This window comes from Leguminivora glycinivorella, chromosome 1, assembly GCF_023078275.1.
Source record: "Leguminivora glycinivorella isolate SPB_JAAS2020 chromosome 1, LegGlyc_1.1, whole genome shotgun sequence".
Lineage (NCBI taxonomy): Eukaryota > Metazoa > Arthropoda > Insecta > Lepidoptera > Tortricidae > Leguminivora > Leguminivora glycinivorella.
This window is the reverse complement of record NC_062971.1, coordinates 34,947,700-34,963,795: the sequence shown is the minus strand read 5'-3', so window position 1 is coordinate 34,963,795 and position 16,096 is coordinate 34,947,700. Positions and strand designations below refer to the sequence as shown.

At 38.9% G+C, this 16,096-nt stretch overlaps 1 protein-coding gene and 1 pseudogene across 1 annotated transcript in view; both read left to right on the top strand.

Annotated features, from left to right (window-relative positions):
* Positions 1-16,096, top strand: part of LOC125231436 (Down syndrome cell adhesion molecule) — a 292,377-nt gene that overhangs the window by 152,457 nt on the left and 123,824 nt on the right. Inside the window, 2 exon segments of the mRNA XM_048136898.1 lie at positions 8,203-8,389; positions 12,694-12,954. Coding sequence (XP_047992855.1) covers positions 8,203-8,389; positions 12,694-12,954 — 448 coding nt within the window.
* On the top strand, positions 11,318-11,440 carry LOC125233952 (annotated as a pseudogene).

Sequence of the window (16,096 nt, the reverse complement as noted above, 5' to 3'; positions counted from 1 at the left end):
ATGAATGTCATATAGGCAAAAGAATGTTGGAGATGAAGGTTGATGGATGGAGAGGGAGGGGTAAACCCAAACAACGCTGGATGGATTGTGTGAAAGAGGATATGAGGAAGAAAGATGTGAGTGTTGAGATGACGAAAGATAGAGGAGAATGGAAGAGGAAGACGTGTTGTACCGACCCCACATAACGTGGTATAAGGGTAGGAGGAAGAAGAAGATTCAGTGTTATGAGAAAAGAAGTAAAATTTTGAGTTTATGCCGCTTTAATAACGATTAATTTAGATTATTACTGAAATTTAAGAATGTTGGAGATGAATGTTGATGGATGGAGAGGGAGGGGTAAACCCAAACAACGATGGATGGATTGTGTGAAAGAGGACATGAGAAAGAAAGATGTGAGTGTTGAGATGACGAAAGATAGGGGAGAATGGAAGAGGAAGACATGTTGTACCGACCCCACATAACGTGGGATAAGGGTAGGAGGAAGAAGAAGAAGATTACTGAAATTTAAGTTCGATCTAATAAATTGAGCATAAATAACGCCAATAAAATAATAATATTAATAATGTACCTAATGTTATTTATTTATGTTTAATTGTCCTTCAGTATTCGAGCATAACACTCAACTCCCGGCTAGTAATTTTAAATTATCACAAAACAAAACTATCTACAACAAATATTTACTATAAAATGATTATATATTTCACTTATTAGCTAAAACAATTGAGAGCAAAACCAGAAAGTGACAATGGTATAATATTAGCGGGTTAAAACTACACTATCTCGCTCTAACTAGCCCTAGATGCAACCCTTTGGTCATAAAATAGGCACTACCTAAATCCGAGGAGTGTCTAACTTAATGAATTTACATATCTTTTATAGACGCGGTGGTAGTTTTGTAAAATAACCAGGCTGATATTACACGTTTTCGTCCAAAAATATATCTTTTTTCAATTCCGGAATTTTCGAGATTATGTGTTTCAATTCCGGAACTGTAATATCGGAAAAATTGTCCGAAATTCCGGAATTTCGAGATTCCGGAATTCCGGAATGCAAGCCCTAACTGTGACTACACATTACTTTGACAGTGATTTTTTATTATACCCGATCGTCTTTACCATGATTTGTATTGGCCGTTGTCGTTATTCTTTATATTTATAGCATACAAACTAGAGATACTACCCGACTGAAATTTGTATGCGAACTATGCAGTCGGCATGCAATTCGAATATAAATTGTAATTGTATCGGATTTCTGTCCCTCTGTTCCGGCGCGTACCTACTATACCTCGTGGGTCGTACAGCGTACACCCATCTTGAAGGCCGGCAACGCACCTCCGACCCTTCTGCTGTTTCGGTTGTCCATGTGCAGTAGTGATCGCTTACCATGTACCTGACCTGTCTCCTCGTACCTCTAATCGCAGACCTCTTTCCTTTTTTTCCTTTTTATTTTATTTACGTTTTTAACTTCAATTAAGTAGGTACTTCATCGTTTTAGGTTCAAAGTTGAATTAATGTGATTGTTCTGTTCTGTTGAAGCTTGCACCATCCAGTATGTCTGTCAGTCGGTCTGTCTGTGTGTTACCTAAGTTACATATGTACGCTTGATCCGCCGAAGCTATTGTATGTTGTAATTTGACACAGATGACGTAGTATAGGTTTACAGAGACAATTAGAGAAGAAATGTAAACATGAAGCTGAAAATGTTTTATTGCGTTTATTTTTTTATCAGAAACTAAACAAAAAACAACCCACGCAGACCAAAACTCAAACAAGACCTAGTAGCGATAGGAAACAAGTTTTCAGGCAACATATACTAAACAACAGCCGGCTAGCCGAGGTGACAATCGTTGACGCAACGTGACCATCGCGACGCAACTGGCTCTGTCGCTCTCACAGAAGTAGAATGTCAAAGAACTCTCAAGTATCAAAAGTGAGACCAAGACTGCAAAAATTTTAAGTGTCATTGGGAGTAATAAATTCAGAAATTATATATGATTACGCTAATAATTTGCTTTTCTAACTGATCGAAATGCAAATGTAGTGGATCCTCTAAAATGTCTAAACACAACCTTCTGTACTGAAAAGTCGATTAATCCGTTAAACTTCAATTGAGATATCCGCTAGTGGTCGCTGTCGTAGTTAAACAGGTCACGTTTTCTTTGTAGTCTGCCTCTTTTGCACTCATGGGGTGTTCATACAGGGTGTAACATTAATGCTGGTGATCCATTTAAGAGCATAACCGGTATCGAATAGCGGTTACGAATACCACTTCCTTTTTTTAAATAAACACCATGAAAATTAAAGGTACTATAGAAGGTAATGTATAAGCCGTAGGATTTATCTTCGGCAAATTATGTTACATAGTGTATACGTAACAACTTCTCTTTTGCACACTTGAGCAAGAATCGTAGCGTATTACAGATGTAGTGCCAAACGATTTGCCTTGTTACGGAAACATACTGTTTCACTAATGACTGAACTAACATGAGTAGTAGGTATGACAAATGCGAACGTTTCCGGAATTAAAATTTTGAAAAGGGACCGTGACATAGTAGAGCGATTTTCATGAAACATGACTAAGAACACTCCCGACTAACTCAGCTTTCAGACAAAAAAAACTAAATCTAAATCGGTTCATCCGTTCGGGAGCTACGATGCCACAGACAGACACACACACAGACAAACAGACAGACAGACATGTCAGACTTATAACACCCCGTCGTTCTTGCGTCGGGGGTTAAAAATACGAACCAAAGCCTAAGCACTACATCAGGGGGCCGATTTTTGAGTCTCACTGTCACTAAAATACCGGTTGAAAACGGTGAATTGCCTATTATTTTCAGTGACAATTTTCTGAATTCGAACGCCGTGAGTGAGACTCAAAAATCGGCCCCCTGTAAGCGATTCAAACTTTGGCTAGGCACCCAGGGTAAAAGCCTCGAAATTGCAGCTATTTCTGGAGAAATGTAACACCTGGGAAACAATGCGCTATTATTGCGGAAATACCTTTCAATATTTCAGTTTTGCTTTCGATGCTTTTTCGAAGTTTTGCTTCGTTGTTTCTTGGTTCTGTTTTAAATAATTTATGCGAGTAAACATTCTGTAGACTTTTGAAAACCGTCGAACTATTTAGAGCATAAAGCATATTTTTTAACCCCCGACGCAAAAACGACGGGGTTATAAGTTCGACGTGTCTGTCTGTCTGTTTGTCTGTCTGTCTGTGTGTGAGTCTCTCTGTGGCATCGTAGCTCCCGAACGGATGAACCGATTTAGATTTAGTTTTTTTTGTCTGAAAGCTGAGTTAGTCGGGACTCAGGAGTGTTCTTAGCCATGTTTCATGAAAATCGGTCTACTATGTCGCGGTCGGGGGTTTTCTCAAAATTTTTATTTTGTGGTAGGTTATTGTTTCATTAAGTTACTCGGACTTGTTCTCATCCTATCGCGTAAACAAAACAAAAATGTTTATACATCCAATAAAACATTTTTGAATTAATGGGACTCAAAATTCATTGAAATGCTACGTTCTCAATTTTCCCCGCGAGGCTGTGAACGGACTTAATAAGATAAAATATGAATTAAATGTAAACATTGAAGCGAAGTAACCTACGTATATACAGCAGCTTCTATCTACTAGCTTCTATCTAATAAATAATTACAAAAATAGCAGCAAAAGCTCTTCTAGCTATGAAAGTAATGGAATTCTAACGACACGAGACATCTCGAGAATAAAAAAGGGAAGCAGGAACTAATAAAATAAATTCGTACTCACAGAAAACGGAAAAAGGTCCACAAAGGTGCGAGACCAACAGCTGTAGGTACTAATAGGCGATCCGAAAAATTGGTTCTTTACTTCCACAGACTGCCCAAAGTTTACAAAGAGCGTGTGGTCATGGTCAGACATCCATACTAATATTATAAATGGGAAAGTGTGTGTGTCTGTTTGTTTGTCCGTCTTTCACGGCAAAACGGAGCGACGAATTGACGTCATTTTTTGAGTGGAGATAGTTGAAGGGATGGAGAGTGACATAGGCTACTTTTTGTCTCTTTCTAACTCCCCACTTCCCTAAAATGTGGGGTGGAATTATGTATGGAGCATTCCACAAACGAATTTAAAGCGAGCGAGCCGCTGGCAAAAACTGGTATGACATATTTTACTTGTAAAGCACTACCATTTTAAGTAGCATCTTACATGTTTAGAAAATCGGTCCATAGGTCGCGGTCGGGGGTTTACGTAAGAGTACTACCATTTTAAGTAGCATTCAAGATGCCCAGATTCAAACCTAAACTTTTTTTTTTGGGACACCTTACACAGATCAACTTAGCCCCAAACTAAGCAAAGCTTGTACTATGGGTGCTAAGAGACGATATACATACTTAAATAGATAAATGCATACTTATATACATTGAAAACATCCATGATCCATGACTCAGGAACAAATATCTGTGCTCATCACACAAATAAATGCCCTTACCGATATTCGAACCCGGGACCGCGGCTTAGCAGGCAGGGTCACTTACCGACTGAGCCAGACCGGTCGTCAAACTCTAATATAATAATGGGTACCTTTAAACGAACCGGCGATTTGGGAAACAGCTCTGACGGTGCTGTGACACGGGCAACACAATTGCCAGTAATTCACATAACATTGCCGCGTTTGTTCAATACGCACCAAATAACTATGGAGCAAACGCGGCAATGGTATGTGAATTGCTGGCAATTGTGTTGCCCGTGTCACAGCACCTTAACGATTTCGCTGAAATTTGTTAGTCGAAGGTTTTCGGGCGTGAAAAATCGATGTAGCCTTAATCTTAGGTCCCGGCAGACGCAAATTTTCGAGTTTTCATGCGTTTTTCTTTCGCAAAATACGGTCGAAAGCGCCCAGGGGGGCGATTTTTGAATCATACGGGATTTTGTCACTAAAATACCGGTTGAAAACGGCGACTTGCTTATTATTTTCAGTGACAATTTTCTGAATTCGAACGCGTGAGACTCAAAAATCGGCCCGCTGGTACTAAATCCTAAATGACACTAATGCTGGTTGTCAACGCTGACGCAACTGGATCAAGCGATTGCGTTCTCATACTATTATCGGAAATCATTATGTGTGGTGACTTTGAGTTGGCTTGAATGCTCCGTCTAGTAGTTGAGGTCTGTGTTTACTACATAACACCGGCGAAGCGTGGGTGGGCACAAAGGAAATGGTAACATATAGTGAAGACTACTGAAGTATACGTTTATGTATAGCCTATAGCCTCCAATACTAATAATGATAAGTAGTTCTGTAGCTAGGTCCTCAAAGTCAAGAATTATCTCACGTTGAGATTGAAAGTTTAATTCCAAAATAAATGGTTAAGCGTTTTCTTATAAAAATTGTTATATGTAGAAACATTTTAACTGTAGCAGATGTTCGGCAGCCGGTCACTAAATTTTAGTGACGGAGTTCCGTAAAATAGGGCGAAACAGTTTAGTAAAAAATTTAAAATTTTGAAAAAACCCCTGACCGCGATCTAGTGGACCGATTTTCATGAAACATGGCTAAGAATACTCCCGACTAACTCAGCTTTCAGACAAAAAAAAACTAAATCAAAATCGGTTCATCCGTTCGAGACCTACGATGCCACAGACAGACACACACACAGACACACACACAGACAGACAGACAGACAAACAGACAGACAGAAAGATATAAGTAAGTAAGTAAGTAAATATTCTTTATTGCACCATTTTACATGTCATATGTATACAGAATGTTTAGTGAGAGTATAACTAGGTAACAACAGGCGGTCTTATCGCTAAAAAGCGATCTCTTCCAGACAACCTTAGGGTAGCTGGAAAAACGGAACAGAAACAAAAGTTAACAGGCAGTGCAAGAACAAAAAATATAGAGAAAACCAACACAAACACACATACATATATACCGAATACATAAATAAATATACCTTACATACACATAATACATACATACATACATACACACAGACAGACACGTCAAACTTATAACACCCCTTCGTTTTTGCGTCGGGGGTTAAAAATAGAGCAAAACCTACCGATAATTGACAAAGATGGGACGTCTTACTATACTCATTTAGGGTACATTTAATTCCCGTATTCCTCCTATTATTTCGGAAATGCCATAAAAATATTTCATATCTGTGTCCAGTGTATCCACATCATTATCTATTATTAGTTTTCTCATAATCAGCAGTCATGTTCTATGATACGAAGGTAATATGTGACACTATCTGAGTAAAGGGACCTTTTAGACGACCGGTCTGGCTCAGTCGGTAGTGACCCTGCCTGCTAAGCCGCGGTCCTGGGTTCGAATCCCGGTAAGGGCATTTATTTGTGTGATGAGCACAAATATTTGTTCCTGAGTCATGGACGTTTTCTATGTATATAACGAATAAAAAATATATTTAAAAATTAAAAAAAACTGATAATCACATCTTAATTTTAATACGTTGATAACTCTATATTAGAAATTTGGTTGATCTAACTTTTTACGTTTGTAAGTTATTGATGATGGACGTTGACCGGCGAAAATGCACTGTGAACAAATACGTGAAAAATCCCCTTGGTCTGGGTCAATGATTGCTAAATTGTTGAATTTCCAGAAAACTACTAGGCAATAATTATTGCCCAAATCATTATTTCATTAAAGGACAATTAAATAACAGTGGCAAAATAATTCAAAATATCCACTCCTTGCGGTCCACACGGAATCAACAGACAAAAAAGATGGATGAAAATCTTGTTCAGAGGATGATGAATACTATTTTCAGAAAAGTCCGTAATTTTGTGCATAAACATACTGAATGATTGAAATATATGTGACACGCTATAAATTAATAAACGATCTTTTATATTCTGCAATAAAAAATATTGTTTAGGTACTTTTTTCTTTTCATTTAAAAATTAAATTCCTCCCATCGCGTACCAATTCTAAATTAACTATGCTTTAAGTATGTATTTATCTATTTAAGTATGTATATCGTCGCTTAGCACCTATAGTACAAGCTTTGCTTAGTTTGGGGCTAAGTTGATCTGTGTAAGGTGTCCCCAATATTTATTTATTTATTTATTTATTGCCGATGGCGCTTACGGCGTTATGAGCGATGTTCGTGTACAAATACGACGCCGCGGGACGTAAGCGCCATCAACAATAAGGTCTCTTTACCCAGATAACGTCACATATGGCGATTTTTATTCCACAGGACACACCTGTATTTCTTTTTATATATTATCCTTATAGGTTAGACATTTTCGTACATTATTTAACGAGAATACTCATATGTAAGATATGTTCAGTTCAGAATGTTACAATAACTATGTATGACGTAATACGTTTACTTAGTTTATGAGAGGTTCTTTTGTTTATTTTAGTTTGTGTCCCTCAGCAATTCCCGTCAACTTTGTACAAAAATTAAGGGAAAAGTTAAATTTGTTTTTATTAATTCCTATTTTGTTACCAAGATTTTGTTGATTAATTGAGATTTTATTAAGTTTTATTTCGTCATTAAGGTTCTCTAGTATCTATATTTTCTTAATTATAACAATTATCCTGTATATATCTTACGAAAGTCGAATTATATTACTAAATGTTGGTAACAAAATAGGTTCAATTAAAATTTGCTGACGTGGCATTGTACAGTCAAGTGCAAAAATACGTATCGATTTTATCCGCTCAAAAATATGTACCGAGACCTTATTCCACCGACATAAAGTGCTATGGGACATATTTTTGATAAGTTGTACGCACCCATATTTTTACACTTGACTGTACAAAGTTGACGGGAATTGCTGCCCTAGGCCCTTCTCCAACCCGTAAGATGGAATAAGCATTTGTGACATTATCTGGGTAAAGGGACATAGTCGATGGCGCTTACGGCGTTATGAGCGATGTTCGTGTACAAATACGACGTTGCGGGACGTAAGCGCCGTCGACAATAAGGTCCCTTTACCCAGATAACGTCACATTTTGTGTGTTTAGGAATATTATTTCAGTATTTTTCAAAGTATAGATATGTTTAATGACAGATACAATCGACATAATATGATATATCGGGTGCCGGGGAGCTGGCGGGGACTACCTTTGGGGAATAGACTTTTATGTAGGGTATTTAAAGATCTATGCACGACACTGAAAATGACGAATAACAGTACGGAGGTAGAAAAAAACTAAAGAAATGTTTATTGTTGCAGCGGTCACTTGGGCAGGCGCCGAAGATGAAAGCCACGACGCGCGCGAAGGTGACGATGTGACGCTTCGGTGTCGCTTCGCCTTTGAGCCTCTCGCCGGGGAGTCGCCCACGTACTACTGGGTGCGAAGCACGGCCAGCGGACACGACAATGTCGCTATCAAGGACACGCCGCTCGAAACTAACTACCAGTAAGTACCTTAATGTCTATATTTCAAGTTAGCGACGTGTTGCTCTAGTGTCGCTTCGCATTCGATCCTCTCGCCGGGGAGTCGCCCACGTACTACTGGGTGCGAAGCACGGCTAGTGGACACGACAATGTCGCTATCAAGGACACGCCGCTCGAAATTAACTACCAGTATGTACCTTAATGTTTATATTTCAAGTTAGCGACGTGTTGCTCTAGTGTCGCTTCGCATTCGATCCTCTCGCCGGGGAGTCGCCCACGTACTACTGGGTGCGAAGCACGGCCAGCGGACACGTTAATGTCGCTATCAAGGACACGCCGCTCGAAACTAACTACCAGTAAGTACCTTAATGTCTATATTTCAAGTTAGCGACGTGTTGCTCTAGTGTCGCTTCGCATTCGATCCTCTCGCCGGGGAGTCGCCCACGTACTACTGGGTGCGAAGCACGGCTAGTGGACACGACAATGTCGCTATCAAGGACACGCCGCTCGAAACTAACTACCAGTAAGTACCTTAATGTCTATATTTTAAGTTAGCGACGTGTTGCTCTAGTGTCGCTTTGCCTTCGAGCGTCTCGCTGGGGAGTCAACCACATACTATTGGACTGGGTGCGAAGCACGGCCAGCGGACACGACCATGGCTCTATCAAGCTCATGCCGCTCGAAACTAACTACCAGTAAGTACCTTAATGTTTATATTTCAAGCGTCGCTTTAAACAAAGGTTTGCGACGTGTCGCTCCGCTGTCGCTTCGCATTCTAGCCATAAAAGTTTTGGTACACTTGTTTCCCCTAGTAGCACAGTCACCGGCATAAATAAGTGATGATTTCTGTACCTTGTCATATTAAAGTCTTGTTTGAAATGTCATACGAAATTGTCAAACGATTGAAAGCGACAAGGTACAGAAATCATCACTTCTTTATGTCGGTGACGGTAAGTATCGAAAGAGATTTTTTATGAGTAGAAATTACATAAAAACTTCAAATAAAACAGTATAAGCTATAATGTTCTATTAAAATTGTCCAAGAACGAATCTTGTAATAGTAGGACATAAATTCAATTGAACAAAACAATAATGAACGTGAAAACGCCAGTTTTCTCTAATTGGCCGGCTGGCGACGGAAACGGTGCTGGAATTGGCTGCGCTAGGATTTCCACGGTGCTGTGTGCAATGCTGCATGCACCCAGTGGACGCCATATTGGCCAGACAAACAACATTTTTAGCTTACTAACTGGCAAAAACGCTCTTGATTTTTCGAAAACGGATGAGAAAGTTGCATTTTATTCAACAGTTTCATTCATACACATAGCTACACAACTTTTCATACACTTCGCATACTTTAAGTGCGTTTTCACATTTTCCGATCCGATATTGGATGTCTGAAGAATTTCAAAGGGAAAAATCAAAGATGGCGTCCTTAATGTATAGGATGTCGGTCCTACATCCGATATCGGATCGGATAATGTGAAAATACACTAAGAGAGTCCATTATTATGATTCAGATCTTTTACAAAATTGTTTTATTTTCTTGCCATAAATAAAGGGGTGACGTGAGACGTGATATTGCACATGTTTTTTTGAATTCTGTTGATCATCTCATCTGACAGGCTGACACTTTGACATAAATTTTGACATTACGTTATACTTTATTTCCATTAATTGATTAAATAGACGAACTTTAACCAAAAGTTACGCAATGAAACCGCTGCCCAAGTCGGATAAGATTGAAGTTAACGTCAAAATGGAATAGAATAGAATATTTTTTACTCGAAAGCACACAGATAATAAACAAATTTACACTGACATAAAATAGTAATAAAGTGTCACGAAATGGCTTAACCTCAGCATATTGCTGGCGACTTACAGCGCTGGCCTTCCGGTGAGACCATTAAGTGAGAAAAATCACGGAAGGTAACATACAAAATAAGCGCGTTACAAAACACGGAGAAACTAAAAAGCAAAAAATAATAAACCTTTGAATTCAGATTTCTTATCGTATTGCAATAATCTAAACATCCAAATTATAAACAAATCAATTATTTTTGCAGTCGGTACCAGACCTGTTCGTCGCCTTGCTATTGTCTGATTGCCCCACCCAACCATACGCAGGCTGGCACCGACTCCAAAAATAATTGATTTGTTTATAATTTGGATGTTTAGATTATTGCAATACGATAAGAAATCTGAATTCAAAGGTTTATTATTTTTTGCTTTTTAGTTTCTCCGTGTTTTGTAACGCGCTTATTTTTGAAGGCGGTTTTATTTTTTGTTAAAAAAGTTTATTTATTTGTTGATTTTTAGTGGTTCCTATTGATATTATATGTATCAGTCCGAATACATGTACACTAGTGAAAGAATTATCCTTTAACTCCTAACCATTGAGGAGTTGACCTTCCATCATCAGCTCAGCCACATAAAATTATTACCATCAGGCGTAAATACTGGTTTACCTTTGAAAAATACACTAAAAACATTACATGTGCCTATAACATTTGAAGAGTTCCCTCGATTTCTCCAGGATCCCATCATCAGACCCTGACTTGGTGCCAATGGGACCATCTCGGGGTTATACCCGTTCGATCAAAAAAAAAATTTTGAAAATCGGTCCACAATTCTCGGAGATATCGAGGAACATACATACAAAAAAAAAAAAAAAAAACATTCAGTCGAATTGAGAACCTCCTCCTTTTTTGAAGTCGGTTAAAAAGAAACATAAGGAACAAAAAAAGCATCAATTTAAAATAAAAAACATGACAAGAATAAAAACATGTAATTTTGAGAGCCCGGTGTGGTGATGGAATATCACCACCTCCTTTTTTGGCGTAGGTGTCATAGAAGTCGGCCTTGGGATATGACAACCTGTCACTGCAATGTCACAATTTTGTTTTCTTTCAACCCCATATTTGCCAAGAGTGGCACTGCAACTTGATATATCGCTTCTTGGCCTTTTGGCTAAGATCAAAGTGTAGTATTCTGTTCTTTTAAGTTTAATATATGTAGGCGCAAAACCTATACCTATTTAAGTGTAATAAGGTGAATTTAATTTTCATTCTTCCTCATCAATTTACAAATCTCAGAGTAAGTACTATTATGTATCCCATGAGAAATAATATGTGAGTGTGTTTAGTAAAACGTCCCACTTTGTCGGTTACCATTGAGGCGAGATTTACTTGTATCTTTGTATGAATAAACTGATAAAGCGGCTTTATAGCAATCGACAAAGTGGGACGTTTTCCCGTGCGCGCTCACATATGTAGTGGATCTATTCAGGGACTAAACAGCCATTAGGAACCATTCATATTCCCGGCCTGTAAAAGCATAATCTTAGATTGTTTACCCGATATAATCCAACCGGAAATTTAACACCGCCGCTTGTTGTTGAAATATCTTTCACGAGTTCAGAAATCCAGAAGTCTGGAATACTTAAATGTTTATGGTAGTCTAAATAGAAGTACCTACTGAGACCATTTAATTTTAATCTCATCCATTCATACCTTCCGCGGATTTTAATGTGAAGTCGAAACAGACCGACATTATTTTCCATCTTTTATATCATTTCATATGGGCATGAATTGGGCTAGAAGATAAATTAAATAAAGAATAATTAAAATTCCACGTTCCACGAAAGCGGTCGACGAGTAGATACCTGGATCAAAGCTACACTATATTTTCTGACTACCTACAACCATATAAATAGTTTGTTTTGCAAACTTTTAATGGAACACGACCCAAATCCCCCACAACCACAGAGAACCTCCTATAGAGTAGCAGTCTTGTATATTTTGTTCGCGATACGAGTCACCAGTGTTTGGGGTGCGAGGAGCGGGCGGGGAATGTGTTAAGCGCGCTGTGATTGGCCGTTTCAAGGACGGCGGGCAGTCGCGCCAGATGAAAAGGGACAGAAGTATGACTGTCCCTCTACTGACGCGTAAATGGCCAATGTAAGTTGACCTATGCCGGCTCTGAATAAATTATAAATATGACTTATTTGTGGAATGTAATGCCGTCTGTTTTTAAATTTGAGCTTCTTGTTACCTTTCCACACTACAGGTGGACATCTTTAAGGCATCAAAATACCCTTTTCCAATTTTTTAGTGCGAAAAACACGCGCTGCTTTCGGGTCTGTTACTTGGTCGATACTGATCGGGCACGGCGAGCGCCCGCGCTTATATCAGTGCAAATACTAGGAAGACTGGCGACCGCGAGTCGTCTTGTAATAGATGTCTATAGGGGTTGGACTGTGCCCACAACTAACTCCTTTATGCGAGGACGTAATATGCATAGTTACAATGTGCCGTTTAATTTCAGAATCACGTTCGCGCCGGCCGAAGGGCGCTACGACCTGTCTGTGTCGAACGTGTCTTACGAGCGGGACAACGGGCGCTTCGAGTGCCGGGTGAAGGCGGGGGGGTCGGGGCGCACGCTCCACTCGCAGGCGCACGCGCTGGTCGTGCTCACGCACCCTCGCGCGCCCCTGCTCTCGCCTGGCGCGCACGCCAATGCGCAAGAGGGACGGGAGATCAAACTCGCGTGCTCCAGTTCGGGAGGCTCGCCGGAACCTGTTCTCAAGTAAGTAAAGTTACAGTCAGTTCAAGGGAAAGTTGAGGGCAAGAGATCTTGTGGGCGTTCTCCAACCATTGAGTCTGGACATCTCATTGGATCTGTGACGCACTCCAGCGTAAACCACAATTATCACTCTGCCAAGAATAGAGATGCAGGGCGCCGCGTCACGAGAGAAGCAGTGGCGTAAGACTCGACCACGACCGCGCTGATAAGAGCGCACGACTGAGAAGACAGTCATTTTCACGCTGACGGTCTTGTGCGCCACAGACTAGTGCGCGACGACCAAAGTTTGTTACTGCCACCAATTTTTCTTCATTTCACGTCAACTACGTGCTTTAGGAGAAAGATAGCGATATTTGGACACTTGCCAAGACCTAACTTTAACTGCCTAAAAAACTTTGAAAAAGAATTCGCTACTAGAGATTGTTTTTTTTAATGAAATAACTAATAATTAACACAGCAGATATACATTATTATTTCTACTAAAAACCTATCCATTACCCACATTCATAATTTTTTAACGTGGAGATCAAACAAAACAGTCCTATTTTGCAAGTATTTCCATTTTTTAACCGACTTCAAAAAAGGAGGAGGTTCTCAATTCGACTGAATGTTTTTTTTTTTTTTTGTATGTATGTTACTCGATATCTCCGAGAATCGTGGACCGATTTTCAAAAATTTTTTTTTGATCGAACGGGTATAACCCCGAGATGATCCCATTGGCACCAAGTCAGGGTCTGATGATGGGATCTTGGAGAAATCGAGGGAACTCTTCAAATGTTATAGGCACATGTAATGTTTTTAGTGTATTTTTCAAAGGTACACCAGTATTTACGCCTGACGGTAGTAATTTTATGTGGCTGAGCTGATGATGGAAGGAACCACTAAAAATCAACAAATAAATTAACTTTTTAACAAAAAATAAAACTTCCTCAACTCCTCAAATGGTTATCGCTCACGAGTTAAAGACAAGAAAAGGATAATTCATTTTCACTACTGTACATATATTCGGACTGATACATATAATATCACTAGGAACCACTAAAAATCAACAAATAAATTAACTTTTTAACAAAAAATAAAACCGCCTTCAAAAATAAGCGCGTTACAAAACACGGAGAAACTAAAAAGCAAAAAATAATAAACCTTTGAATTCAGATTTCTTATCGTATTGCAATAATCTAAACATCCAAATTATAAACAAATCAATTATTTTTGGAGTCGGTACCAGCCTGTGTATGGTTGGGTGGGGCAAACAGGCAATAAATAGCAAGGCGACGAACAGGTCTGGTACCGACCACAAAAATAATTGATTTGTTTATAATTTGGATGTTTAGATTATTGCAATACGATAAGAAATCTGAATTCAAAGGTTTATTATTTTTTGCTTTTTAGTTTCTCCGTGTTTTGTAACGCGCTTATTTTTGAAGGCGGTTTTATATACCATGTATCGAGTCCATAAGAAAGTCAAAGCGACGTAATAAATGGAAATATTAAACCATCTCGCAATCAGCAATGAAATTAATTTTCCTTTGCATACGACTTTTTATTTTTTTAATCAATACTGGAAAGTAAAGGCAACTTTTCCAAGAACGCTGTATTAAAATAAGAACGGTGTATAAAGAAGGTACAGATAAAAAACGGGACATAAATGGGGCGATAAAATTTATGGAGGCAGTGACTCGGATTCAATTAGAGTTGGAAGGAACCGTAATCACAGATTACGTAGTACTAGCTGCGGCACTCCGGGAAAATATGTTCCTGGATTTATTGCTATTATTACCGTCCACGACCCAATTCGTTTTGCCGCCGCAAAAGAGCAAAGTTGGCCGGACCCAAATATAAGGAATACTCGGAAACTATGAAAGAAGAGAGATCGATTACGGTTTCTGATTTCACCTTACAGTTCTCTATAAATGAAATAATACTCCTTTTTTTTGCTTTTCTGTAAGTATTATAATATTTTTTCAGTGATTTTTTTGTAAATTAGCCGTGGTTTTTCTACAGAGTTATAGATATATACTTTTAAGCTCATACTGAACCACTTTTCTTATGGGACCAATGCTGAAATCGCGAAATGAAATTTGGATGTTTCATACATTTCGCCTGTGATGGTGCTCATTTTATGCTTCAGCATTTCAGCATTGGTCCCATCCCATAGTAAATTTGTTCATTATGACATCAAAAGTCACTTTGCAAAGTTTGGCTAGACTTACAAAATCACCTGTATATCACATTATTGGAATAATTATTGTAATATACTTACTTACTGTCGCGTAATGTAATCTATGACAACGGCCGAGCTGAAGCCTTAATGAATGCCCCGTCGATACTTCCCCGGACAATTAGGAAGCACTAGCGCCATGTAGCGACACCGCGACCCGCTTAACTGGATTATTATTCCCATTATTAGGGGTCTGCTAATACGCGAATGGCCTAATTATTTATTGCTTAGCGTTTTGTGGGTCGTTTGGTAAATCCATTAGGTTAAATAATAATATCGGGCCCAGAATACTTACTGCCTTGAGGTACGCCACTTACTTATGCATTAATAGTTATTTGTTATACAAGGGGGCAAAGTTGCATTTTAACGCCGAGTGTGGAATTGAAAAACGAGCAAGTGAAAGGATTCTATAGTTGAACCACGAGCGAAGCGAGTGGTTCGAGAATAGAATCCTGAACTTGCGAGTTTTTTAACACACGAGAAGTAAAATACATTTGCACCCGAGTGTAACACAAAACTTTTCCCCTCACTATAGCAAGGAAACTACAACGCAAAAAATGCGTTTATCACTGCTTCCAGTAGTTCCACAGGTGGTAAATCATCTTTATTACTAGATTCACCTACTTTTATCAATTTTAAAGAAGTTAATTTGACTTTAATCAAGGTCAAATTACTTTACCCATTAGTGGATAAAATGCGTTTTTACCCGCTGGTATTAAAGGACAAAACACGTGTTTCCGAGCTAGTGAGGGGAAAATATTTTTGTGATAATTAAAATTCTAACTTATAATGGCTTTGTTTTTTGGCAGTAAGTTCGCACGTCTGTGAGTACATTACTACATATCATATTTCCCTTATTTATGTACGTCATGTTTCGTGACACACTAAGTCATTTGCCTTGCACGTGTCTTACAGTGCCGCAAG